The sequence below is a fragment of the Equus quagga genome, chromosome 15, assembly GCF_021613505.1.
Source record: "Equus quagga isolate Etosha38 chromosome 15, UCLA_HA_Equagga_1.0, whole genome shotgun sequence".
Lineage (NCBI taxonomy): Eukaryota > Metazoa > Chordata > Mammalia > Perissodactyla > Equidae > Equus > Equus quagga.
This window is the reverse complement of record NC_060281.1, coordinates 92,472,037-92,499,812: the sequence shown is the minus strand read 5'-3', so window position 1 is coordinate 92,499,812 and position 27,776 is coordinate 92,472,037. Positions and strand designations below refer to the sequence as shown.

The 27,776-nt window shown below is 62.0% G+C and overlaps 2 protein-coding genes across 4 annotated transcripts in view; one reads left to right on the top strand and one right to left on the bottom strand.

The window, feature by feature from the left end:
* RSPH14 (radial spoke head 14 homolog) overlaps nt 1-27,776 on the bottom strand; it is a 78,274-nt gene that overhangs the window by 11,080 nt on the left and 39,418 nt on the right. The window lies entirely within an intron of this gene.
* The window catches only part of GNAZ (G protein subunit alpha z), a 53,612-nt gene continuing 25,849 nt past the window's right edge, over nt 14-27,776 (top strand). For both annotated transcript variants that reach the window (XR_006885398.1, XM_046640712.1), the window contains exons 1-2: nt 14-176; nt 22,332-23,524. Coding sequence is in view for 1 of the 2 variants with exons in the window: in XM_046640712.1 (XP_046496668.1) it covers nt 22,802-23,524 (723 nt within the window). In the remaining variant the exon portion in view is untranslated. The remainder of the gene's footprint in view (nt 177-22,331; nt 23,525-27,776) is intronic.

The window sequence follows — 27,776 nt, the reverse complement described above, 5'->3', positions numbered from 1 at the left end:
GCGGAGGGAGCCAGGCCGCCGGAGCGTGTGCGCCGCCCGCGGTCCGGTCACGTCCCCGCGCGGGCGCCGCCGCCCGCGTAGTGCGGAACGAGGGCGCCCGGGCCCGCGCTCGCCGTCTCTCCCCGCCCCGCCCCGCCTGGAGCAGCTCGGCCGGAGCACCGCGCCGCGGCCCGGAGGTGAGTGAGCGGACCCGCGGCCGGGGCGCGCGTCTGAGCCTCGGGGGTTCGGGGGCGCCCACCCCACCCCCACCGGGCCTCGCCCGGGCCTTTGTGCTGGGGATCCGGCCGGGTGGGGGGCGCCGGGTCGGGGGCGCCGGGGCGCAGCCACAGGGATGCCCGTCCGGTGGGGGCGGCGAGGGCGGGCACGCCCGCAAGGTGGGCAGGGGGCGGCCGCGGCCCGGCAGGTGCTGGCGAGGGGCGCCGCCGGGCTGAGGATCCGGCGGGAGGGGGCGGCTGCAGGCCGGGAGGGTGGGCAGGGGCCGCGGGGATGCCGCGCTAGGGGCCAGAGCAGCGGCTTCTGCGGAGCCGGGCCAGGGCGGCGACCTGCGGGAGGGCGCCGAGGCGGGGTCTCCCTCCCGGGGGAGAGGGAAGGAGGCGACCCGAGCAGCGGGGGCGCCGACGCGGGGCTTTGGCTAAAACGAAGGCGAGGGCCCCGGAGGCCTGGGCCCGGGGACGGACGGCTCGCAGTTTTCGGTCACCGCTCTTGCAGCGAGCAGGTTCCTTGGAGGCGTTTAGAGCCAGAGATGAGTATCGACCCGCTGCTATTGTGATATGTTCCCAGCTCAATATTTTTTTCCCTTAAAAGGCGGTGGGGGTGTTTGGGGGGAGGGGTGTGAGGGCCTCGGGGCCGGAGCTCCGTATCCTGCGGAGATCCGAGGGGGCTCTGCGTTCAGGGCGGTGCTGAGCCTCTCTGGGCGATGATGGCAGGAATCCGCCTAGGCCCAGAATTGGGGTTCTGTGTTACAAGAGGGAAGAGGATGGGAAGGCGGTGCCGAGGCAGGGCTCCCTGGAGTCCAGTGTCTCAGGATGGAGGGACCCGCCTGGTAGGGAAGGTCTGCCCGGCTTAGGGAGGCAGCCGAGTGATTTCCCTGCCCTGGGGACTGAGTCCTGCTGCCTTCAGCTCTGTCTGGAGGAGGCTCCTTGGCCAAATTCGATTAAGCAAATATTTACTGAGTGTTCGCTCCCCCGGGGCCTGGCGCTGGGGTGGGAGTGGACTGGGCCTGCCCTCTGGGGACTGACTCACCACCCCACAGGGGAAAAATGTCTGCTCAGATAACCCAACCCTGAGTGTGGGTTCAAGGGCCTTGGGAGGGACCTCAGAGAGGTGACCTGGGCTAGGGTCAGAGGGGCCTGTGGGCAGAGTGACTTTTGAAGTGGAGCTTGAAGGACACGGGCACAGTTGGGGTGGGCATTGCGGACAGAGGGGAGAAAATGGACTGAGGCAGAGAGAGGGCGCTCCGGCAGTTGGGTCTGGCAGGAGCCCGGGGTGTGCTTGGGAGCATAGGAGGTATGGCGGGAAAGGCGGGTGGGGGTGGCAGGGGATGAGGGAGCTGGAGAAACAGAAAGACCGGGTTTTTTCTTAGCTGTGGCTGTTTCAGTGGGGGCTGCAGCATCCTCATCTGTGAAAGGGAGCAGCTGTGTGACCCGGGAGCCGCGGTGGGCCTGGGGACGAGCTTCAAAGACCTGGGAGGGCTCCGTGCAGCCGAGGACTGCCCTGCCTGCCCTGCCAGGCATCTTGTCCCTGGGGCAGGGCCGGAGTGCTGGGTCACTGACCACCCAGCCTCCTTCCCAGCCAGGATGCAGGATGATGTTTAGCTGGTGACCCTGTCCCTTTGGGGTGTGGATGTTTTCAAACAGAAACCGGGGAATCCTGAGTGTCTCTGTGTAGGGCTGACGGTGCGAGGGCCTGGCTGTGCCTGGCTGAAGTGGTGTGCCTTCGGCGTTCCTCGTGGTCCAGATGAGACACTGGCATTTGGTTTAACACTCTTCTTGTGTGTTCCTCTAACAGACGCTGGTTTTCTGAGACAGGAGGTGAATAAGACATAGTTCCTCCCCCTCGGAAGCCCCGTGTCACCTTCTGCTTTGGATCTGCTGGCTTGCTGGCTCCTGGGGGGAAGGGGCTGTTTGTTACTCATCTGTGTGGCATGCCCCTCCCTGCCCTGTCCCCAAACACCCACCCACTTTCGGCTTTTGGCTAAGGCCTAGGTTGCTGCAGCGAGAGCAGGGCCACCTGCCTGCCCTCATGGGGGTGAGGTCCACGCTGAGCCTGATGGAGCTGCTTCACTCTGTGCCTGTCGCCCGGCCCTCTTCCAGGGGCCTGCATGAGACTCTAGATTTGGGACACAGGGAATGAATTCCACTGTCTGTCGTCAGCTTCTCAGCTCTTCTGTTTCCTGGAGTCCCAGGAGGAAAAGTGCCTTGGTCTGGCTCTCAGGAGCTTCTAGGGCAATTCCAGGAACTTGTAGGTAACCGGGCAGACTTGGCACGGCTGCCCAGGGCCCCTGCGGAGAGGCTGGTGGGATGGAGGGTGTCAGACCCAGAGTGTGGCCCCAGGGGCCTCGACCTCACAGAGTGGTTGTCTCATGTGCACATGCGATGCTGGTGTGTGCCACGCCTTCCTGCCGTGTAGGTGAGGACCAGGCAGCCCTGTACTGTCCCCTGCCAGCTGTCAGAAGACCCGAGTGCTGTGCGGCTCTAGGGCATTCTCGATGCTACTGACCCGCGGCTGGGCTGGGCTTGCAGGAACTCTGGAAGAGGCTGATAGTGCGCCGCTCCCCTGCGGCCCCCAGGAAGGAAGCCTGGGGTGCTGGAGCCTCGGGGCAGGCCTGCAGCACTGTAGTTGGCAGGAGGGAGGGCGGAGGGAGGTGGACAGAGACCTCAGGGCTCCCAGGTTGGAGCCCAGAGTGGTGGCCAGACACAGCTCAGGCAGACTGGGGAGGGGTGCAGGGTGGGGAGGGAGAGCGCCCGTCAAGGCGGAAGACTTGGGTCAGGCCCTGGGCCCGCCGCCACCCGGCCCAGCCCTGGCCTCTCGAGAGTGCCCTGCCTGGTCCCCGCAGGCCTTCATCACACGTTTGGCCCCTCCGGTACCCATGCGGCTGGTGAGGTGCAGAGTGAACTGCCGGAGACTAACTCACAGGAACCGTCTGATGGACCCCAGAGCATGTGGGGCAGACGTCGGCCCTCCATACGGAGCCTCACGATTGCTCATCCACTCATTCCTGTGGCCAGTATTTACTAGTGCCTGTAAGAGCTAGGTGCTGTGCCAGGCACAGGGGTAGGGCAGGGAGCAGGACGGATGCATCGTCTGCTCGCATGACAACCACATCAGACTGGGAGAGACTGGCACAATACCTGTGTAACTGAAGGAAAGGGAGGATAAGTGTCTTGAGGAGAATTCAAGCAGAAAGTTGAGGGAGGGCATCGCTGTGTGGAGGGGCTGCTGGTGCAGTGCCATGGAGGGTTGGGTGAGTGATAGGGAAGAACACCAGGATAGGGAATGGCAGGTGCAAAGGCCCTGAGGCCAACACAGTTCAGCTGCAGGAGGTTCCACCAGAAGGCCCGGGGGCTGGAACCACTAATGGGGGGCGGAGGGGAGGACATGTATGTGGAGCAAGTCAGGTAGGGCTCTGCAGCCCCAGTGAGGCAGGAATCCCTGGGCAGGTTTGGAGCAGAGAAACTCCAGCTAATTACACTTTTAAAAGACCTGTCTGACTGACGGGCACAGGGGCAAGACCAGAGGCCATTAGGGGCTGTTGCAGCATTTGGGGTGGGGAGGCTGCTGACCCCCTGGGGTGGGGGCACCACAGATAGTGAGATGGGGAATTTATCTTAAAGAGGACCTGCCAATAGAGAAGAGGCAAGGACAGCCCTGGAAGGACAGAGTCGGCTTTGGCTGAGAAGGAAGCGTTGGCCTCATCTGTAAGAGACGGGGAATCGGGAGTCAAGGTACACCCGGTAGACGTAGGCGTGTGTGTGACGGTCAGAGGGTCACTGGGAGCCAGGGACCGGCCGAGTTCCCAGGGATCGATGGGAGGTGGGACCGGCAGGGTCTGGGTCAGGCCTCAGGGCCTGCCCGGCTCAGAGCACGAGCTGAGAAGGAGCATCTAGAAAAGAGACTGAGAAGGACTGACGGCGAGTGAGGTGGGAGCACAGTCACGATGGCGACGTTGGGGGCTGCAGAAGAGGGTATTCCCAGGAGGGTGGGTCCCCTGCAGCAAACTCTGCGAGAGGCACGGGGTGTGTGGGGACTGAGCAGCGTGGGCAGGACTGGCCACATCATTCTTGGGCCCTTGTTAAAAGTTGTTAAGCATTTCAAGACAGCGACAGCAGAGCATCGAACCAGGCGTGGCCGTGTGGGGCTACCATGGGCATCCCCGTGGAGCCTGGCTGCGCTGGCGGCCGGAACAGCACCCAGGACCACCGCCGCTCTCCCCTCCCCTCCCCTCGCCTCTTATGGGCAGAGGGCATGGGGCCGCGAGGGTGGGTCAGAGCCAGCCTGCGAGCCTCACCCTGGCCTCCCGTGCGTGTCGCCTCTGCCCCCTCTGTCTGCTCACCCTGGTGGCCTGGGCCCCTGGGCGGGAGGCACAGCCCCATGGCCGAGCGCTGGGCAGTCCGGTGGCGGGCACCCTCTCACAATGGCTTCCGTGAGTTCGTCTCTTTTCCACAGGAGCTACTACGTCATCGAGTTTTGAGTTATTGCTTCTAAATTAAGGTGTAACTCTCTTTGAGAGACGTCCCTGGAGAATCCATCGAAAGTGCTAAGAAGCGAGACTGTTAAAAAACCCCGGTGGGGGAGGGCCGTGCCAGGGCATCTCGGCCCTTCCAGTGGCCCCTGGCAGCCACGCCGGCCCGAGGCTCGCAGGCGCCCGGGTGGCCGCAGTGGGGCAGCCCTTTCAGAAGGAGGCCCTCCCTGTGGGACAGCCCTCCCTGCCCCCTGGGATAGAGAGAGTTGAGCAGACAGGGCTTTCTGGGGGCGCTGGCCTGCCCCTGAGTCCCGGAGGTCACGGTCCAGGGCTGGAGTGGGGAGTGGCCCCGAGGTGCACGTTCACCCCAGCGCCCCGAGCAGGCGTTCACAGCGGGTCAGCGGACTCCACTCTGGATGACGGCGGCCGGGCGCCAGGGGGTCCCAAGCTCCCTGTCCTCCCACCGCCGGTCCCACCAAGAAGGGCCTGTTGGACCTCAGTTTTCTCCTCCGAGTTGAGCCTGAGACCTAAGCAGATGGTGGCTTTCCTGAGTGGGTGACTGCGTGTGCCCCGGCGAGGTGTCCAGGAGCCCCGAGAGCTTGCTTGCAGCATGGCGGCCACCTTCTCTGTCCCTTGGCAGGGCTGAGGGGCTGTGGCCACCTCGTCCTTTCTGCTGGAGACCAGCCTCCTCCTTGCAGCTGCTCTATCTTCTCACTGACGGTCCTTAGACGGGTCCACGCATGTCCCTGTGTGTCCAGGAGGAGGGTCTCCAGGCCTCCAACTTCTGTGCTCTCATACCGAGGCCTGTCCGGGCTGTCCGTATAGAGCAGCACTGTGGCCCCACCCGCACATACCCTGTGCTCCCTCCTGCCTCTGTTTTTCCCCTTTGCGCTGGTCCCAGCGTGACCTACTGCCTGTTGTGTTTATTTGTGTTTGTTTACCGTCCTCTCCTGGACCTGAAGGTGAGCTCTGGGAGCTCAGGACCTTCGTCTGCAGCTCACCACTGAGAATCCTGCCCCGGAGCCCGGCCTGGCCCACGCAGGGACTGGGAAGGTGGCTGCTGAAGGGGGACTGAATACCGGCAGGTGCGCAGCCTGACTGCTGTGACCCGCTGAGCCACTTTGCCGTGGCGGGCTGCGCTTCCTGTGGCTGCAGGCCTGTTGGAGGACCGCTGCCCCAGCCCAACACTCTGCTCTCCAGAGGTTGTGTCTTTGGGTCCCAAGAGGTGTGTCTTTGGGCCTTAGGTTTGACCGACAAGCACAGACCCCCCGTGGGTGGACACGATTGGCTGGACCCTATCAGGCCTGCAGCAGGGAGCTGCCCAGCTTTTCACACTGCCGTCACCACCACCGAGAGTTGGATGTCTCGGCTGACACCTGGCCCCTCAGTGACGTGGTGTGACCTGGTGAGGCCTTGGTCAGATGCAGGAGATCCACACAGTCATGACAGATAGAGGCGTGTCCACAGCAAACCATCCTAGAGGACAAGACGAGGTCCTGGTGGTAGGAAAGGGGCACAGAGCCCACCATGACCATGTGATGGCTGAGTGGCCCTTCCAGATGGCCCCTCTACCCCCAGATTAGCTCAGAGGGCAGCTCAGTGCGGGGGAAGAGCGCTGGACAGGAAGTCGAGGGACCTGGGGTCTAGTCCTGGCTCTGCCTGTCACAGTGACGCTGGTGAATCCTCTTCACCCTCTGGGGCTCTGTGTCCTCACCCTTATGTTGGGCTGGGCCAAGGCTGCAGAGGATTTTCACTTTTCATACCACCTCTGGAGTGGCCACCCAAAGCACGCAGTGCTGAGCAGGATTCGGAGGCTGCGTTGTGCCTCAGAGGGAAAGCGGTCGTGGAGTGAGGTCTGCAGTGGGAGAGGAGGCAGGACTTAGACGTCCTTCCAGGGGCTGGCCAGCCCCACCCACCATGCCCTCACTCTTGCTCAGCAGCTTCAGCTCATCCTTCCTCTCTCCTCACCCACCCCTTCTTCCTGGACCCTGAGCCTGACCCCTCCTGTGCTTCCCAGTTGGTGTCCTGAGTCTGACGGGCAGCTCGGGTCACTGTGGAGTCTCTTCTGAGGCAGCGTTTCTCTCTGCTCCGAACGAATGAATGAGCAGTTGAGAGAGCTTCCCTGGTGCTGAGCTCCGCTCTGCCATAGAGCCCGAGAAGCCTGCCTGGAATTGGGAGGCCAGGTAGCCACAGAAACACGCTAAACCATGTAGCTCCAGCTCGACGTGTTGTAGGAGTGGGGACGCGTGGGAAGAGGGGGTGCGTGACCAGGGAGTGCCATGGCATGTGAGTCCCAGGCTCTGGGTCCTGCGGGCACCCAGCAGTCCCGTTTGACCTGGGCCGTGGAGCGGCTCACCAGGCTTCACCGGGGGTGAGCGATGGGAACGCGCTTCATGCTGCCAGGGGCCCTTGAAGTCCCTCCTTGACCAAGGGTTGGAGGACTTGACCCCTACAGCCTTCACTCTGGCTTGAGCAGGCGCTGGTGACCTGAGCCAGTGGCGCCCCACCCCTACTCCCCCCGGCCACTGTGCCAGCGAGGCTGTGAGCAGGGCAGGGTGACGAGGAGGTGTCTAGGCCAGGGAAGGGGCAGTCTCCACGTGAGGGACCTTTCTCCGAGGTCGGCCACCCCTGTGTTGACTGAGGCCCTGGCCCTCACTGCCCCCTTCCCCCTGCCCACCCCAGCGTGGCTCATCTTCTGTGACCCCAGATGCCCTAGCTGTGTGTGGCCTCTGGCCTGCCCCGCCTGTCCCCTCTTGCTTCCTGTGGCTCCATGGGGTGACCACCAGGACCCTGGCCAGCCTGCCTGTCTCTCATCCAGCCCCATCAGCGCATGTGGATATGGCGGCTCTGTCCCCAATCTAGACTTTCCTCCAGCACGATCACCCCCCTCACCTCTGATATGCTGTGCAAACATATTTCTCGATAAAATGCTGGGAAGAAAAATAATTAGAGTGTTGCCTCCATTATCCAATTTCTGATTAATCAAACTCTCTTTGTCCTCGGCCAGAATCTATTCATTTCCCTTAAACGCTGGGCCAGTGCCAGGCATCGATTTCCTCTGTGATAACGCCACGCACGCACGCACATCCCCAGCCCTGCTCCTGCCCCGTGGCAGGGAGGAGGGCACCAAAGCCCTGACAGGCCTGCCCTGGTGCCCCCAGCAGCAGCCGGCTCCTCGAGTTGCCCGGCTGCACTCGGCCCCTCCGTGGCCTGAGTCCCTGTGTGCGTTAGTCTCGTCTCACTGGCTGTTCTGGGGCTCTCAGGGCAGAGGGAGGGATGGAGGACTGGGGCATAAGGGGAGCTGCAGCCCCGGGCTCTGGGCAGGCTAGGACTTTGGGGAATGTCCCCATCACTGGCACAGGAAGGCTGTGGCTGGGCAGGCAGGCTGAGGGTGACAGCCAGAGCTTGTGAGGGGGCCTCAGGTTGAGGGGTAGGCTGGGGGTGGGGGCATACTTTCAGTGGCAGCAACTGAAGCCTGGCCCTGATGGGCTTACCAGATGAAGGGACATCCTGGGCTGGGGGCTCAGAGGCCAAGGCCAGGCGGGAGAGGGCTGCACATCTACTGTGTCCATCTGGGGAAAGGCCACAGGCCTTTCTAGAAGCCTTCCCAGAAGTCCCTGGCTGGCCCCTCCCTGCACTGAGCTGGCCCCTCCCTCACTCAGTACAAAGAGCTGGCTTGGATTGATCAGCACCTGCTTCCTGCCAGGTACTTCTGGGCTGTGGACACCTCGGTGATAATGACCAGCAGCTCTGCCCTGTGGGGCTGGCCTTCTGTGAGCACGAAGTGGGGCAGTAAACACATCGAGCCATGAGCCAGTCATGCAGCAGGTCAGAAGGCAGCAGTGCTGTGAGGGAGTCATAGATAGGATGGGCGGGGAGGCCTCCCGAGCAGAGGACCTCTGAGCCTGAGGGAAGGATGGAGTGGCTCTCTAGACAAAGAGTGTTCTGGGCAGAGGGAACAGCCTGTGCAAAGGCCCTGAGGGAGAACATGCAATATGTGCTTGAGAGGCAGCAGTTCCACAGGATGGAGAGTGGAGGGAGCGTGGGAGGAGTGTCAGAGGCAGGGGCCGGTACAGAGCCCTGGGGCCCTGGAAGGACTGGCACTCTGGCTCAGAACTGAGATGGTGTGCTGTGGGAAGGTTTTGAGCACAAGAGAGACACTCTGCTTTATGTTTTCACAAGGATCCCCCTGGCTGCTGGGGGGAGCACAGAGGGCAGGGGCCGGGAGAGAGCAAGGAGGCCTGAGAGGTCACTGTGGCAATCTAGATGAGAGACTCGGGGTTGGAGGGCTAAGTGGTCAGATTCCAGACAGAGGCTCTCCTGAGGCCTGCCAGGCCCAGCCCTGACCCGGGCACCAGGCTCTGTTAGAAAGGAAGTGGGGAGGGGCAGAGAGAAAGATCTGGGCCTGCAGTAGGTACGACTGCTGCTGCCAAGCCCCCTTGCCTGCCTCACTCCGTCCCCCCCCGCCTCGTCGTGTTGCTTAGAGCTACGCCCCTCGCTGGAGAACTGCCCTGGGCCCTCAGAGGCCCCTTGCCCGGAAGTGCCTGGGAGGCCCTGCGCCTTCCCTCAAGGCGGGAGAGCGTTGACTCCAGTCACGCTCCACAGCTCCCCGTGGGATCAGGCTAGTGCCAGACACGGCTGAAGCCACACCTGTGCCTACTTGCCCCGCCCCGTCCTGCATCCCTGTCTCCTGAACTTGCTTCCTCCGCCAGTCACATGCCAGAAACTCCCACCTCAGGCTCTGCTCCTGGAGAACCCCATCAGGACGGGGTCAGAGGCTGCTGCAGACTTGGAGACTCCTGGGGGTGGCCCCTCACGGATGGGAGGACCGGAGCCAGCCACTGAGAGTGACCTGGGGCAGCTTCCAGTGCAGGGGCCCCAGGCTGCTGGCCTCAGGAGGACCCCCAGTACTTGACAACATGCACATTCCTGGGCCCTTCCTCCTGAATCTGCAGAATCCTCAGACTCCGCAGCCTGCAGGCCTGTGTGAGTTTAGGAGGCTCAGGAAGCAGGCTGTGGGGGAGGGCAAGGAAGAAGGCGGGCCCCAACAGGAGGTGGTGCCCACCTCCAGCAGAGAAAGACAGGAAAGGAGCTACAGGGAGGCACGAGGGGCTGGGGAAGGAGCCGGGTGCTTGTCTGGCCCCATGGAGCCCTCACCAGAGAGGGCAGGGGCATGGGACCATGGGATGCCACGCTTAGAGGCAGGGGACAGGAAATTTCAGGGTAACAGAGACCCAGAATGGCTAAATCCAAGAGCCCACCCAGCCCAGAGGCCTGAGAGAAAGTCAGCAGGTACCTTCACTCTGGCCACCCGGGAGCCCAGCTCTGCCCGTGGCAGCCCCTTCCCCGGGCCCTTAGCGGGGTGGCACTTCTTCCCTGCGCCGCAGAGCCTCCGTCCCCTTGTCTGTGGAGCCTTTCCACTTTCATTTATTTACTCCTGGCCCCGAGAAATCTCTGGCCTGATTTCCTCCTGAGTCAGTGTTCCTCAGGCGGTGCTATCTCATCTCGTCTGGTCGGCCTTGGCGGCTGTGGGCCAGAAGGCTGGACACGTGGCTGAGGGCATCCAGAGCCACAGGACAGTACGGGGCCATTGGGGAGGGCCTCCCTGGTCATCATTAGCAGTGGCGCTCTGAGGCCAACAGTCTGCCTAGCTGGGGCAGAGCCATTGGTGGGAGCCTGTCTGCAGGTGGGGACACTGCACACCAACCCTGGTCCTTCTCCCATCCACTCGGACTCTGGCTCCAAAATAAGCAGAGAACTAGGAGGAGGCAAAGAAACAGGGGCTGCTTTTAAGGGGCACCACACTGCGGGTCTGCTGGTGCCACGCCGTCAGGCAGGTTGGGGGCCATGGATAAGCTAACCCAGTGGCCTGGGCCTGGGTAGCTGTGGAATGTCTGCAAAGAACCCACACACACAGGGTCACATGTCCCCAAGCCCCAATCAGTAGTGTCTCGCGTATGTAATTGCTCCTATTTTTTCAAATATTTGCAGAAGCTGTTGTGATAAAGGAAATGCAAAGTCATTTATAAGCCTTACAGAAATCTTGGTGCTCAGAACTCCTTTTACCCCGTCGCCAGTGCTTGCTGGATGGATGGGCACTCTCCATTCCTGTGGTAAAACATGCCGGCCTGTGTCCCCGGCAGGCCAGCTGCTCCAGGACAGTGGCTCCCCGTGCCGTGCGCTTCAGCACCCACCCCTTTGAGTCAATGCTGTTTGTCCAAAACCTGTGTGTGCCACTTGTAGTTGTCATTGTGATTCTGTCCTTGAACATCATCTAAACTGCTGAACTGTGAACGTGAAGAGGGTTTCTTTGGGAATTAGGTGGATGCATTGGGAAACCTCAGTAAAAGCTGTGGTTAGGTTTCGTGTGGCCAGGACAGCTCTGCGGTTGGGGACAGGGAGCCGTGACAACCTAGGATTCGGTCCCGGCAACTTTGCCAGCTCACGCCACGTGGAGAAAGTCAGCTGGACGTCGCATGGTGTGTGTGTTTTAAGCAGGGACGGTGACAGCGCCTCCAGTAAGTGAGCCTGTGCTCTGAGGGGAGCTCTTGGCCCACTCCAAAAATTGGCACATGAGTGTATGTTTACCTACAGTTATCTGTTTTAAGTTAAGATAAAATGTTTAAAGTACATATTATCATTTCTTGTGACTCCCCGCTTTAAGTCGCTTTTCAATATGCCAACAGCCGGCAGTCCCAGCTTCGATGGTGACTTAATGATGGTCATTAGTGGGTCTTGGAAATGTATCTGTAATAACGGTGGAATCTTCGGGGCTGGTTTGTTGTTGTTGTTTAGCATTAGAATGAGGAGGGGTGGGTCCCTCTACTTGGACGGGGGGCGTGCTGCTGGACCACGTTGCGGAGCTCCCTCCTGGACAGGCCAACCTGGGAGCGCCTCCTTGGGACCGCCGAGGGGCAGCTTGCAGGGAAGTGTGGGGTCTCCCGGCACAAGGATCGTGCCAGGAGGGCCCGAGGACCAGGAGATGCTGGTTTCCTCCCAGCGAGAGCTGATGGGCCCTTGGCCCAGGCCTGGGGTGTGCTGTGGGGCGCAGAGTCCAAGCTCCCCACACCCCGGCTCTTATTTCAGCAGGTGCAAAGTGTCAGCATAGTGTTTTGGGTGGGGCACAAGCCGGTTGGGAAGAGCAGGGGCAGGGGGCCTGCCAGGGGTGGTGGGAGGGAGAGAGGGGAGTGGGCAGGAGGAGGGCCGAGGAGGACTCTGGGCACTCAGTGAAGACAGGAAGATTGGAGGAGGAACTGGAAGCTGGGGGCAGGGGATGACAAAAGCACAGTTTGCCACTCTGGGGAGGGGTGGGCGAGATGCCATGGGGCGTCTGGGGGAGGGGTAGGCACAGGCAGAGGGGTCCCAGGGGTGTCGAGGGCTCAGGAGTGGTCCATGGGTCAGTGGAGACCTCCGGGGCCTGAGAGGCCCCTTGTGGACCCCAGTGGACCCTCTGCCGCAGCCTCTGGGCAAGGTCACGTGAGGTAGCACACTCAGAAGGGCGTGCTGGGGAAGCTTTGGAGCTGTGTAGCAGTATTTTTTGGTGTTCGTCCATCTTCCCCTCCATCTGTTCTGCACATCTTTTACAGAACACCTGCTTAGAGGGAAGTAGAGTGGCGGCCGGGGGAGGGAGAGAGGAGGCTGAGGTGGGCAGGGAAGAGGTGGATGGTGGGGGTGGGCAGGCAGGAACCAGTGGAGGAGCCAGCAGCCCAGAGGCCAAGGAAGGGCCGCTCCGAGGGCGTCCCTGCTGGCCTCTTCCCAGAGTGAAGTCCAGTCCCACTGCTGAGCAGCAGTACTCGACGCTCTGCTTGGGGTCACTAAGGGCCAGTCGGGAGTCTAGACTGAGGCCCCCCGGGCTCAAGGGGGCTGCCTGGTGCTGTGGGTCAGGGGCCCTTGCAGAGGGAGGCTCTCGCCTGGCCTCAAAGGGGGACGTTGTCAACCTGGTGGGCCAGGGCAGGGCACTGTGGAGTGGGGCCTGGGAGATGCAGCCAGGGACCTGGGTTCTGTGGGGTTCACAGGAGCACAGAGGCAGGGTTGTGGAGGCTGGCTTCCCACGGAGGGCAGCTCCTGGAGGGTGGCCTGTCCCTGTCCCTCATCCAGTGTCACTGGCATCAAGGCAAGCATGGGTTTTTATCTCCTCGGGAAGATGTGGCTTGTTAGTCCAAAAGTATGTGCTGCTGGATCAGAAACCATCAGAGTGTTTGGGATGTGCCAAGCTGGGTTCTGCTGTGTGCGATGTGGGCCAGGCCCACAGGCTGTAAGGTGTGAGGGAGACATGGCGCCTTCAGCCTCTCCCTGGCTTTGCTTTGCTGGCCTTTTGGGGAACCCACGTGTCCAGCATCCCACCTGGGGAGGGATAGTGGACTGCCCGGATGCCTCCATCCAAGCCGGGTTCTGGACGCGGGTTGCCAACCACGGTCACCAACAGCACCTCCATGGGAGAAAGGCAATCTCAAGGGGGCAGTTTCTGCCTTCTACCCCTGGGGGGGTCCCTGCTAGGGCCGCCACCACTGAGCCACTTCCTCTGAGGTGGACCTGTCCTGAGCTGGGCCTAGGCCGGGCTCCCACTGCCCAGCCGAGCCCTTGGGGCAATGTCCCCCTCAGGTGCCCCTGTCCCACCTGCCCTGCTCCCCTCCCCCACCCCTGTGTGACTGGTGGCTTCTTGTCATTGTTTCTCCTCCAATGTCACCTCCCTGGACCTTCCCCCCACTAGCCCTCTAGTCAACACCCCACTATACGCCTCTGCTCCCTCTTCTCCATGGCGCGGCTCTGTATCAGAAATGGTCTTGCTGACATATTTGCTCACGGTCTCCCCAACCAGAATACGAGCTCCTTGATGCACAGACTCAGCTTGTTCCCTGCCCCCTGTCCCCGAGCCCGGAGCAGAGCCTGAACGTACCAGGACCCAATCCCAGACGGCACGCTGATGATCATGCTGCCCAATGGCCGCTCGATTGCCTGTTCGGATCTGAGGCTGGAGGGCCGCAGGCCTGGGTCCAGGGTGCCCTGATGAACAGGCAAATGGAACTGAGCAGAGGACGGGGCCACAGCAGGTCAGAGGTGCTGCCCTGGCCTGAGTGAGGACAAGGGGTGCATGCTGACACCACAGCCTGGGAGCCGCCATCCCAGCCCCTCCTCTCCCGCCCCGGGTTCCCAGTGGAGAGGGCATCTGGGCCCTGGTTCCCTGTGCACCCATTTGCATCCCCAGGGGGCTGGGTGGCCAGCAGACCGGATGATGTGGCCTGAGGCCACGGCTGTGAGCAGCACCAGCCCTCCCTGGGAGGAAGGTTGTCCTTATTTATTTGTCTCTCCATCCTTTTCCTCAAGGAGAAAACCCCAGTTTGCTGCCAGTGTGGCTCTTACACCCTCCGCTCACGCGCATCGTTTAACAGCAAGGGCCTCGCCCGACCCCTCCCACAGGGCCAGCCCTGGCCAGCCGCCTCTGCCGTGGTCCCTTACACTCACTTGCGTTTCAGGTGACTGCTGTCTGGTGAGTGCCTCTGGCTTTCCATTTAAAGTAGGAACATGAAGTTTTCAAAGTACGTCTATTTAAGTTAAAAACCCAAGTCAATTTAAAGAAAACCGTTGAGTAGATAACAGAGCGGCTGATCAGGCTGTGCTGGTCGCTGGTGCTGCGGGTACGGGGGATTGGGGCGCCTGGCGGAAGTGGAGCCCTGCAGCCTCCCAGCCAGGCTGCCCTGAGGAGGTCATCCCCCCTCCTCAAATCTTAGTGTCTACTTCCGTAACGTCCCGCCCATCTCCCAGGTGCACTGTGGGGCTGACGCAAGACGACACACGTGTGCGAGGACAGGCAGGTGCCCAGCTGCAGGAGCTGACCCCTGCGGGATGGAGGCGCGTGCTGTCCCCCGGCTGGTCATGGCTGAAGCACGGCCAGCCTTCCTCCCTCCCAGTGGCCCCAGTGGCTCTTGGAGGCCCTCAGAGGCCTGCTGTGGACTCGGGAAGTGCAGCCAAGCCCTCTCCCTGACCCCACCATGCCCAGCTGCTCTGGGATAGACCCTCCCCAAGGCCCAGCCCACAGCTGTCCCTGACGGTCCAAGAACACATGGAAACAACTCCATGAAGAGTCTGCAGGTCCTGGACTGTGAGCCGACCATTATTAGGGCGACGTGAAGGTGAGGCCAATAACCCACTGCTTGAGGACGCCCGCTTTTGAGCGCTGGAGAGGAGGAACACACTGGCTTGGGGCCGCGGCACGCTGGTGGAGGCAGGGGTTGCGAGGAGAGGGAAGCTGTTCAGAACCAGCAGGAGACCAGGCAGGGTGGAGGACGGCGGCTTATCAAGACCACAGGGGAGCTGCTGCCACCAAGAAGGCTCTGCGGGGCCAGGCCAGGCTCTGGGAAGACCTAACAAGGGACGCAGACAGAGAACCCAGCGCCCGGCGCTCAGGTGGAAGGAGCGTGCAAAACATCGCCTGAAAGTCGAGCACGGATTCCAGCACACCAGGCGTGAAGGGCGGTGGGACATGGTTCCTTATTAAGAGGGAGGAACGCCGATAGCCTGGCTGCAGGCAAGGGCTCTTCCAGACCTTCTATTTCTAAAATAGAGCCATGATGGGAACTGATGCCGGGATGGTGGTTCTGGCACACCAGAGAGGGACTTACTCGTTAGAAGAAGAAGGTGGAGATGATGTGGGTGGGTTCAGGCCTGGGAGGCTGGGGGGAGCCCCTTCTGACCTGCGAGCCAAGGCGGCCCCGAGGCCAGCAGCAGAGGTGTGTGGACCCCAACATGTGTCTCCTCCTGGCAGTCCCTGCAAACTCGGAGACGCGGGCCTACTGGGACTCCCGCCTTTCCTGTTCTGCCCAGAAGTCCTCACACAAGGAAGGGCATGAGGCACAGACACCTGCCGGCCTCCTCCATCCAGCCCCTCCAGGTCACCACAGAGCAGCTGCTGGGTCCCAAGGTGGAAGGGCAGGGCAGCAGCCACCAGCGGAGAGGGTGTCAGAGCAAGCTGGGGTGTGGGAAGGGCAGTCGTGCTGAGTCACAGCCCCGCCCAGGCAGGGCGAGGGGGCCTCCGCAGGGCGAGGGGCAGGCAGCTCTCAGGAAGGTGGACAGCCCCAGGACAGGCCCTCAGACTCCGTGGGTCCCCACACTGGGGCTGGGCATCGGGCTGGGGCCCATCTGTGCTTTGGCTGTGTGGTCCCACTCTGCCTTGCTGGCCCCATGACCTGGACTGCCCTCTGCCTCTGGGGTCCAACCCCATTCCCCACACGGCTGGCCATCTGAGTGACCTCTGCTGGAGCCCCGGAAGGGACCGTGCCTCTCCATCCATTCAGTGTTGGAGTGGGTCTGTCTCCTCTACTGACCAACCTCCCTCCCTGGCGGAGTGTCTCGCCCCTTTCTGGTGGCCCAGGGCTCGGTGTGGAGTGGGAGGGAGGGAGTCTGGAGAGTGAGGGGCTTGGCTTCTTGTCTTGTCAGTCTCCCTCCAGGAAGTGGGGCCTGGGATGAGGGCGCCCCGCCCGCCGGCTCCAGCCTTCTCCAGCCCAGTAAGCTGATAAGCCGTCTTCTCTCCTTGGAGACCCTCTGGCTTAGCCTGGCTTGGGCAGTGACACTAGGTGACCTTGGCCCTGGCTCCCTTCCCCTGTGGGGGAGGGCTCCGAGGGGCTGTTCAGAGAGAAGTCGGGGCCGGTGTCCCACAGCCTTGCTCTGCCCTGGCCCTAACTTGGCTGTGAGTGAGGGCGACACTGGACATGGTGTCACACTGTTGGAGCTCTGTGCCAGGCCGTGGGGGGCATGCCCATGCGGGACTGAGGCCTGGCGTGGTGGGTGTCTGGTTGCAGAGCGCCAGTGTGCAGAGGCCCCAGAGAGGAGGCAGCACCATATTCCATCACTGTGTCTGCCCACCGCTGGCTCAGGGCTGTCACCCCACATCTGCGACATGAATAGAGATGTGAGAGGGTCATGTCTGGGCAGGGGGCAGTGTGACGTGAAGGCAGGCCAGGCCTGCCAGGCGGCGGGCAGGGGAGCCTCGAGGGAGCCTCGTGTGTGTGTATGCGTGCAGGAGGCCAACTGTCCAGCCTTGAGATGGCAGGGGGAGCCCTTTCAGCCTGGGCCTTGTGCGGGCTCTGGGGTTGGGGTCGTGTCCTGGCAGCCTTAGTGCCACAGGCAAGTGGGTGGGCGAGTCAGGGAGGCCATGAGGGGCCGCCCGCCAAGCTTGTGGAGAGCCGCGGCCACAGGAGCCCGTTTCCTGCACCGCCAACCAGGCGCCTCCACCAGCTGCACACACAGGGCCCAAGTGGGCACGCCTGCAGCTCCCGCCCAGCCGCCACTCTGCTGCCCTGTCACCTGGACACCTGCCTGCACGATCCCCCAGTCTGGGGATGCTGTTCACACACAAGGCAGAGCACGGCACCCCTCGCTCCAAGGCTGGCTGGCTCCCGATCGCTCGGAGGCAAAGCCAGAGCCCTAGCAGTGACCTCCTGCTTCCGCCCCTTCCTCCGTGTCAGCCACCCCCTCTCCCTCAGGCTGGCCGGGCACATTCCCACCTCAGGGCCTTTGCACCGGCTGGTTCACGTCCCTCACCACCTGCCCGTGATCATCTCTCACTGTCGCCTGTGGGGTGGCCTGCAGCCCAGCACCCCGACCCTACTCAGCTGGTGCTCAGCACCTGCCCTCATCGCTGTGTGTTTGTGCCTTCGGTGTGACTCCCGCCCTCCCGCCTCTGCACACTTGGGAACGGGTCTGCGCTTCCTTCAGCAGTGCCCAGCCCAGTCCGGAGCAGTGGGGTGAGGCAGCCCCTTGGCCTCCCCTCAGCACCTCTCTCTCGCCTCAGCCAGGTGCCGCATCCTAGCCCTGCCCCCTCTCCACTTGCACCTCTGCTCCCAGCACACACACACAGCCATACACAGACGTGTGCGTGCACCTGCATAGTCACACACGTGTACGGACCTGCACATGCAAGCACATAACTAAACCAGTGCATACGTACGCGTGCAGTCCTACAGAGTGACGCAGATCTGCACACATGCCACCACACAGTCACAAATGTGCAGCTACAAAGTGAGCTTCTCCCAGTTGGCCCTGCCCCTCCTCTTGCCTTGTGCCTCTCTCCTCCTCTCTGTGTCCAGCCACTCTGACCTTCCTTTACTTCCCCAGTCATACCATGGTTCCTCTCTCCTCCCTTCTTCTCCCTCCCCAACAGGGCCTTTGTACATGCTCCTCCTTTGCCTGGTACACGCCTTCACCCATTCCTCAGTACTTTCCAGCAAGACCCAGCAGCACTGTCGTGGGGGGTCCTGGGTTTTGGGCCCTGGGGACCAGGGAACACTGTGGTTGTCCAGCCCTTGGCCGTTTGCCTCTGCACCAACGGGGGGAATCCTTGGAGGTTCAGTAAAGGCCAGATTAGACTTGGAGAGCAGCAGGACTGGCAGGAGCCTCAGAGAGGACTCCCACTTGCAGGCCTCCCTTTCTGCACCAAGCACAGCCTGGCCTGCTGGTCTCAGGCCACTGACCCCACCCCTACCCCCCTGGGACGCAGCAGCACCCCACGGAGGTGCAGGGAGAACCAAGTGGGGCCTTCTGCTGATCTGAAAGAAGAGGGTGCCTCTAGCAGAGGGACCCACCCAGGTGTGACTGTCAGTGGCAGCCTCATGCAGATGGCAGACAGCTTCCACACTTGGCCCTACCCTATTTTCAGTTCTTGTGGGTATACACCGAGAGGTGGAATTGCTGGATCATATGGTAATTTATTTTTTTCAGTGAGGAAGATTGATCCTGAGCCATCCTAACATCTGTGCCAATCTTCCTCTATTTTGTATGTGTGTTGCTCCCACAGTCTGGCTTAATGAGCAGTGTGTAGGTCTGTTCCCAGGATCCCAACCTGTGAACCCCGGGGCCACCAAAGTGAAACACATGAACCTAACCACTACACCACCAGGCTGGCCCCTGGTAATTCTATTTTTAATTTTTTGAAGACCCACCATACTCTTTTCCGCAGCAGCTGCACCATTTTATATTCCCCCCAGCAATGCACAAGGGTTTCACTTTCTCCACGTGCGTGCTCACCAGCCCTCATTATTTCCAGCTTTGTTTTGGTTTTGATAGTAGCCGTCCTTCTGGGTGTGAAGTGGTATCTCTTCGTGGTTTCCATTGGCATTTCCCTGGGGATTAGTAATGTTGAGCACCTTTTCATGTGCTAGTGGCCGTGTGTACGTCTTTGGAGAAACGTCCATTCAGGTCCTTTGCCAGGTTTGAATGGGGTTGTTTGTGTTGGTTGCTGAGTTGTGGGAGGTCCCCATATAGTCTAGATATTGATCCCTTATTGGATAAATGATTTACAAGTGTTTTCTTCCATTCTGCAGGCTGTCTGTTTACCTGTTGATAGTGTCTTTTGATGTGTAAATTTTTTAAATTTTTATGAAGTCCAGTTTGCCTGTTTGTCCTTTGGTTGCTTGTGCTTTGGCGTCATATCTAAGAAGTCACTGCCAAATCCAGCATCATGCAGCTCTTGCCCTGTGCTTTCTTCGGAGGGTTTTAGAGTTGTAGGTCTTGCACTTAAGCCTTTGTGCCCATGGTGTTTGGTGAGGGCCTCACCGCTTGTAAGGAAATCCTGGCCTGGTGGGAGAGAGCAGAGGAGGAGGAGGCCGTGGAGGAGCCACAGGCAGCAGAGGGGACAGGGCGGCCGCCCGTGAACTGGCCTGTAAAGAGCAGAGTTCCAGGGCAGGAGTGAGTCGAGTGGCACTGCCACCAAGGAGCAAGCCCCTGAGCACAGCCCGGCCGGGCAGGCAGCCCCCAGGGCCTGGGCTGCGAGGGGAAGCATTTGGCTTAAGAAGCTCCTAGGGCAGGTGACCGCACAGGGCTGCAAGGAAGTGGCCGACATCTCAGTCTGTTCAGGTGCAGGCCTCACAGAGACAAGGGACCAGCCCATACAGCCCCAGGCTGGGTCTCCTGTCACCTGCCTGGGCTAGACCATGTCGTAGCAGTGGGTCACTGCAGGCTGCCCTGAGGCCTGGAGACCTGGCGTCTGGGAGCCTGCTGGTCTCAGGAGGCAGTGAGAGGTGGGACGAACTTGCTGTTCTTGGTGATCATTGTCCCTGTCACTGACCAGCTGAGGGACAATTGGTCACTTGGGGCCTGGCTGTCCCTCGGATTTTAAAACACAAAACTGAGAAAAATGGTAATGAACAGCACAGGGCACACCTGGCCTGGCTGGCATTGCCTTCAGGAGGACAGGCATCAGCTTTCTTGCCAGAGTGACCACACTGGCAGGGACGGTCCCCAGTGCCTGGGTGGCTGCTGGGATGGAACAGATGTCCCAGGCAGCCGGCTGAGGCCTCTGGACTCGTTTCCACACCTGAGGGGCTGCGGGTCATCAGCAGGGACCCAGGGGCATGGCCCCTGGGTCCCTGCCCCACATGCTCAGTCCGGAGCAGAGGGGCATGGCCCGGGGCTGGGGCCTTGCGAATGCCATGATGCTTGCTTACAGATCTCTCTGATGACAAAAGTTCATTGAAGCAAGTGTAGTATTGAAATAGAGTAAACTGCAGAGAAGGAAAAAACCCTGTAATTCCACAACTAGAACTCATTGCTGCTCGGTGAACACCTTCCAGACCCCTGCTCGTGTGTTGCATGCATACGTGTAAGCGTGTGTGCTGCGTGCACACCATTCTGCAGCGCACGCACCGTGAGCACTGCCCTGGGCCTGGCCAGGGTCGTCGCAGGGCGCCCATTCTAAGCACGGTCCAGCCTCGTTGCGACCGCACCAACTGGCCGTCCCATTAATCACGGCTCTCTCGTCAGAGACATGGCCTCATCGTCCTTCCTCCCGGGGTGGTGGGACCGCGGACAAGCAGGAAACTTCCTTAGCCTCTCTGAGGCAGCTGCTTTCCCTCCTTCCTCCCCAACCACTGCTCACTGAGCACCTGCGTGGTCCGCCCGCGCTGCTCCAGGCCTGCCCTCCCCACGTCCTGTCCAGAGGAGGCGGCCTCAGCACACGGGCCACACTTGGTCCCACGCACCCAGGCAGGCTGCAGAGGGCAGGGAGGGGATGGAAGCTGTCTGAGAGGTGAACAAGGGGGCGCTCACAGGTGACAGGGACATTGGGGGACTGGCTGGCACAGGCTGGCACTTGCTGGGGACCAAGCTCTGCACTGGACACTGTGCCTTTCACAGACACTTGTGACCAGTGAGGGACAGGCTCTGAGACCTGAAGACACCTGCCCTGAGAACAGGGGCTCCATTGGCCTGGGGGAGGGGCGGCCTGAGAGGTGGAGGCAGGTGGGCCTCAGGGGATAGGAGGCAGGGAGCCTTGGCCTAGGGAGAGAAGGGGCGCGGGGAGCCTGCTCAGAGCAGATCGCTGGGAGCAGTAGGCATAGAGGCCAGCCAGGAGAACGGTGGGTGAGGAGACCAGACAAGGCCCTTGGCTCCCAGGGTCTGTTGGACTCGGGTCCTTCCCGCCCAGGGCCTGCCATATGGGTAATGGGGGCACTGGAAGGGTGAACGCTGGTCACAGCAGAATGGGGGTGCTGCTGGGGCAGCCAGGCAGGAACAGTGGTGGGAGAAAGGAGGCAAGAGGTGTGCGTGTGGTCAGGGTGGGGGCAGATGCCCCCCTGGGCTCCCAGTGGGGGGCACAGCCTGAGCTTTGGAGCTGCCCTGGTGTGGAGGGCCCTGGCCTAGGTGCCCACAGGTCACCGGGGAGCCCTGGGAAGAGCATGTAGATGTCCTGGGTCAACAGGTGTCTGGCAGAGTTGGGTGTTGAGGCTCTGCCCTAGGTGTGAGCGCAGCTGTTCCTTATTGACAACAGGATGGAGGGCAAGGACATGAAAGACTCGGCCTGAGACTGGGGAGCCTCTGGGCTGCCCCTGCCTTGTCCTGGACTCAGTGATTCTCAGTGCCCTCAGACGTGCTCTGGCCTGTCCTGCATCCCACACCTGGACTGCTGCCCTGCCCCTGCTCCCCCTCCACCAGCCCCTGCTCCCACCGCTTGGCCTGCCCAGCCTAAGCCTCCCTCCACCTCACCCACCAGGAGTGAGGCTGCCCTGCCCACCCAACAGCGGCAGCTCCAGGCTGCTGTCTACCCCTTGGGGCTCCCAGCCTGTGGCCTCCGCCTTGCTCTGTCCCTTGCCTGTCTGCTGGCTCCCAGGCCTGGCCAGCCTCCACCTGGTCCTGCCCTGGGAGACAGCAGGAGTGACCAGCTCCCATGGGAGGCGATAAGAGAGAGGGCACCCAGTTACCCTAGCCTGGGACCACACCGTAGCCAGGGAGAGGCGAAGCCCCATCAGTGCTGTGGCACACGTGGGTACGGCCCCAGCAGCTGCGGGCGAGGGTGCAGGGGGCATCACGACGGGACTGCCACATGGGGAGACTGAGGCTCAGGGAGGGTGGGGTTGGCCGGGTCCAGGGCAGGGATGGGCAGTGGGCCCCGGGCTCAGTGCCCACCTTCGAAGACCCTCAGGCCAAGTTCCTGGTATAGCACTAAGTGCTCTTTCCTCAGGCATCGGCTTCAGGCACAGTGGCCTCCGGGCGGGGCTGGTGCTGTGGCTGGGCGTGTTTGTTTGCTGTGGTTTGGACAGGAGCCCTGCAGACCCCCACGAAGCTGCGGGGGTTTGATTCCCCAGGCCACTTCCCGCCATCCCCAGGGCTGCCCTTCCCGCCCTGCCTGCAGTGGGAGGAGGCTCACCCTCTTCTCTGTTGGCAGGTGGAGGGCGGATGCCCGAGGCAGGGGGGCCGCAGGGAGCGCCCACTGCACCGGTAGCGGCGGCCAGCCTCCGGCCGCGCTCAGCAGCATCACCACAGCAACCTGCGACCAGGCGGCAGCAGCCTAGGCAGGCCGAGCAGACTGCTTCCCACCATCGAGAGGACAGAGAGTGACTGTGGTGAATCAGGCCCCACGGTGGCCCAGGGAGCTGGAGTGTCACTAGAGGGAGGGCGTGGCCACCTCCCGCACCGCGCAAGCGCCATGCCGGCTGGAGAAGAGGCACTGGGGCAGGGACTGCAGCGCGGCACAGCCTTGCCCCTCCACGCACGCTGAGCGCCTCGAGGGCAGCTGGACTCCATCTGTCGGGCGGTCTGTCGGCCACACCGCCCGCGTCTCAGCGTCCCCGCCTGGTGGCGACAAGGAGAGGCGCCCTGTCCCTGCTCCGCCTCTGGGCCCGCCGCTGCCGGACCATGGGATGTCGGCAAAGCTCAGAGGAGAAAGAGGCGGCACGGCGGTCCCGGAGAATCGACCGCCACCTGCGCTCGGAGAGCCAGCGGCAGCGCCGTGAGATCAAGCTCCTCCTGCTGGGCACCAGCAACTCCGGCAAGAGCACCATCGTGAAGCAGATGAAGATCATCCACAGCGGTGGCTTCAACCTGGAGGCCTGCAAGGAGTACAAGCCCCTCATCATCTACAACGCCATCGACTCGCTGACCCGCATCATCCGCGCCCTGGCAGCCCTCAAGATCGACTTCCACAACCCTGACCGTGCCTACGACGCCGTGCAGCTCTTCGCCCTGACAGGCCCCGCTGAGAGCAAGGGCGAGATCACGCCCGAGCTGCTGGGCGTCATGCGGCGGCTGTGGGCCGACTCGGGGGCGCAGGCCTGCTTCGGGCGCTCCAGCGAGTACCACCTGGAGGACAACGCCGCCTACTACCTGAACGACCTGGAGCGCATCGCTGCGCCCGACTACATCCCCACGGTCGAGGACATCCTGCGCTCCCGGGACATGACCACAGGCATCGTGGAGAACAAGTTCACCTTCAAGGAGCTCACCTTCAAGATGGTGGACGTGGGCGGGCAGAGGTCAGAGCGCAAAAAGTGGATCCACTGCTTCGAGGGCGTCACAGCCATCATCTTCTGTGTGGAGCTTAGCGGCTACGACCTGAAGCTCTATGAGGACAACCAGACGGTGAGTGCCGGGCTTTTCCTCTCTTGCTCCTGCCGCTGGCTCCTAGATGCAGGTGGGCTCATCAGTATGCTGTAGGGCAGAGCGGGAGAGGCCGCTGTCTGGGGAGCCAGGGCTGCTACTGCGCGGCACGGTCTCTCGGAGCGTGGCAGGTGTCATAGGCACCACAGGACATCACAGTGTTGCCTGCTGTCCGAATGTCTGCCCCAGATGACACTTCTCCTTGACCACCCCAGTCGAGAGGGCTCCACTCCCACCTTGGTGCTCTGACAGGCCCTCAGGGCTCTGAACACCCTCGCTGTAACCGCCACACCCTGGGCTCCACTGGGCAGGATGCCTCTCGGCTGTGACCGCCCTCACCCAGCTGCGGACGGCACTGCCTTCGTGGCCCCTGCAGGCCTCGGGCTCAGGCGGCTCCTGTCTCGGTACCTCAAGCAGAGCACTCCCCAAGCCTGATGCTCTCAGGGCACAGAGGGTCAGCCCTGCTGAGTGGGGCCTTCCCCTAGGCCCCAAGACCATGTCACTCAGAGCCCAGAGGAGGGACCCTTGGCTCCTCAAGAGCTGGGGAAGGCTTGCTGGGGAAGAGGCAGGGGAAGCTGGGTGCTACGAGGGACTTCACTGCAGGTGAGGTCAGGCTGCAGTCAGGTGTGTGGGGGTTAGCCCTGGAGGCTGGGAGGGAGGTTGGCAGCTCTGCAGGAGAAGAGAAGACAGAGCCCAGGCCAGGCATCCAGTTGCTGGTCCACGTGGCTGTTGAATAAATGCACGAAGCTCCTACCAGACCCAGGCACCATGCCAGGTCCTAGGAATAGCGGCCATGGCCCCACAACCACATCTCGGTCTGAGGGTCTTGTGGTGATAGGATTAAGATCTGTTTCTGAGGTTGCATCCCCAGGGGTTGGGCGGGTGTGGGGATTCCTTCAGGCCTGCAGCCTAGGCTGAGAACCACTGTGTGGGAAGGGGGCTCAGAGGCATGCGGTGGGGGGGGGCGGGGGCCAGAGGTGGGAGCAGTGCAGGGAGGTGCCGAGGGGCAACCCAGGCCCAGTGCCGAGTGGTAGAAGCTTGAGGAGCAGGTGCCAGGCCCCTGGCAAGGAGAAGGTGGGCAGCACACGGTAGGCCCAACCGAGGCAGAAGGCCGAGCACACAAGGCTCTGCAGTCTCCCTGGGTGCCCAGGAGTGGCGGTGGTGGAGGCCCAGACAAGGGCTGGGTGTAGCCGGGGCTGCCCCACTGGTCATCCCTGCAGCAGAGCTTTTGCGCCAAGCAGGAGCACCCAGCAGAGACCCAGAATCTGCTCTTAAGAGCCCTTTGATCCCGGGCGGGGGTGGGCATGGGGGCAAGCAGGGGGGCCACAAGGAGCTCTAAGTGGTGTGGGGCTGTGAGTGCCGTGGGCTCGGGAGGCGCGAGCTGGCAGGAACCTAGGGGAAGGAGGGATGATGCTCTGGGGGGATCCACCGTGCTCAGAGATGAGTGGTCAGCTCCAGGGTCCAGGGGACAGGGCCAATGGCAAAGAAGGGGCTTGCTCCTTCACCTGGTCTTTTTTTTTTTTTTTTTTAAAGATTTTTTTTTCCTTTTTCTCCCCAAAGCCCCCCAGTACATAGTTGTACATTCTTCGTTGTGGGTCCTTCTAGTTGTGGCATGTGGGACGCTGCCTCAGCGTGGCCTGATGAGCAGAGTGCCATGTCCGCGCCCAGGATTCGAACCAACGAAACACTGGGCCGCCTGCAGCAGAGCGCGCGAATTTAACCACTCGGCCACGGGGCCAGCCCCTTCACCTGGTCTTTTTAAGGCAGGTGGTGGCTTTATTCTTTGGGTTCAGCCGGGAGTCCTACTTGGGGCTGTGGCCCTTGAGGAAGTCTGTGGATGGCTGCAGGCTGTGGCCACTGTGCTGGGTGCTTGAGTGTTCTTCTGGGTGAGAGAGGGTCTGCACCCTTCATCAGGTTCAGAAGCAGGCCCAGCCTCTTGGAGAAAGGGAAGCAGCTGCAGGTGGCTTAGAGACAGCAGGCAGGGCTCTCCTCACCTCCCCTCCATGCGTCTGGCGGTCCTCCCGAGGGCTGTGCCCAGGCAGAGATGGTGTCCCCGGGGAGAGGAGCCCAGGCTGAGGACACGCCATCCACAGGGGCAGGGCTGCTCATGGGCAGGCCTGCCTTGCTCCCAGTGCTGTGGGGCCCTCGGGCTTCAGCCCTATCACTCCTCTGCCTGCCCCCGCTTCAGCGCCCTGTGTGGTTGTGGGTGGAGGCGACAGCCCAGCAGACAAGCAAGTCAGGCTCCTTGATGAGGCATCGCGTGGCCAGAGGGCTTAGACTGACCAGGCTGTGAGACGAGGCAAGGGGCCCCGGCTAGGGCCCAGACGTGGGCTCAGTGGTTGGCACTCCCGGCTTCTGCCTGTTGCTGCTGTGTCCTGAGGCGAGTGATAGCCTGTGCTCTGAGGCCTCCTGGACCTGGATCTTGGGGCTGCCTCATCTGTCATCTCCAGGGCAGATGTGGCGAATTCCCTGGGTGCCAGGCCGGGCTCCCAGACCATCCATTGGCAGGCTCTGCCCACCGAGCCTATGCCCACAGGTGTGCCAGGATGTGGGAGGCAGGATGCCGGGCCCTGAGTTGATCCCGTGTTCCATGGACAGCTTTGGCTATCGTCTCTGCTCTCCAAACCTGTAACCAAGTGTCCTCAAAGACGGGCCCAAGGCCAGGCCTTCTCCTGCTGAGGCCTTCCCGGCTCCCTGGCCCATCCCCGCCTCCTCGCTGCCTCTCTCCACTCTGCTCTGGCCTTCATGGGCTTGTTTCACTCCCACGTGCTCTGCTCTCTCCAGCCTTAAGTGCGTGACCACCCTGCCCCCTGCCCCTCACTACCCTGCACCCATCCTTCAGGTCTCATCTCAGGTGTCACCTCCTCTTAAGGTCTTCCCTGACCCCAGCCTGGTGTCTACATGCCCCTCCATTGCTGTCATTCATTACAGGGTGGGTCCCTGCTTGTGTGCGAGCGAGTAGCTGCCCAGCTGGGCTGGGTGGACAACTGAGTGGAAAGGTTGCCCCTGCGGAGACTCACATCTCTGGCCTTCTCCCAGCCCTGCCCTGTTGGGGGGACCATGGTGGGCAGCCCTGGGCAGGGATGATGGCCACCGGCCTGGCTGTGGGGTCTTGTGAGGCCTGTGCTTACCCCCTGGAGGCAGCCAGGCTTGGGGGCCATCCAGGGCATTTTCTAAAGGGAGGAACTGGCAGCCAGGCCTGTGCCCCCCCACCACCACCACCCTGGTCTCAGCAGTCCTGGGGAGGTGGTTGTTCACCAGAAAAGGAAATTCTTGATGAGAAACAAGTGAGGCTGGAAATTCACTGGATTCCAAATGGTTCTGACCTTTCACGCTCTACCAGCAAGATCTCAGGATGGAAAACAAACAGGCTGCCGAGGAAAGACAATACCCTTCGTGATTCTCCAGCCGGCTGGCCGCCGAGGTGGGCCGGCCGCCCAGGGCTGAGCAGGCCAGGCGGTGAGGAGAGCCCGCCTCTCCCGGCTCCTGCAGGCAGCTCCTGTCACTGCCACCGGCACGCCTCTTCTGTGCCCCTGCCCTCCTCCCGAGCGCGCCATTGGGTTGGGGACAGGGGCATCACCCTGCCTTCTCCTTTTGGAGGGCCCTGAACTCTCCTCCCTGTGCCCGGCAAAGGTGAGGCGGTCAAGAACAGGCCATGCCGACTTTTGCAGAAACCAAAGGAACCTGGGGGCCCAGTGCCAGGCTCTGGACACAGCTCCTCAGAGCTCTTCTCTCCACTAAGCTCTGAGGCCTCGTCTTCCCTCCGACAGAGGGCTGGTGGAGCCCCCTGCCCCCACCCCATCCGCCGGCTGGCATCTGCGTCAGCACATTGCCAAGGGTAACGTCAGGCTCTGGGCTCCTGGGCATGGAGGGCTGCCACGAGCACTGGGCAGCGTCATGCCCGGGGAAGCAGGTTCTGGGGCGCCCACCGACCATGGCACTGGGCAGACCCCAGGAGCCACCCCCAGCCTCACTGAGGATTCCTGGCCCTCGTCCGGGAAGGATTTAAAGGGTCCTCGGCCGGCATGGGGCTGTGTCCCCCTCTGCAGTCCTGGCAGGGATCTGGGGACTCCAAAGTCAGGTGGGCTTCCACAGTCCCCACATGGGGCTCCCCCAGACAATGTGGGAGGCCCAGGGATGCGTCACCTGACTGATCCTGTGGGGTAGCAGCCGTGCCTGTTGTCCCATGGGAGGGGAGACAGGTGGAGGCACCCAGGCTTAGGACAAGTCATGG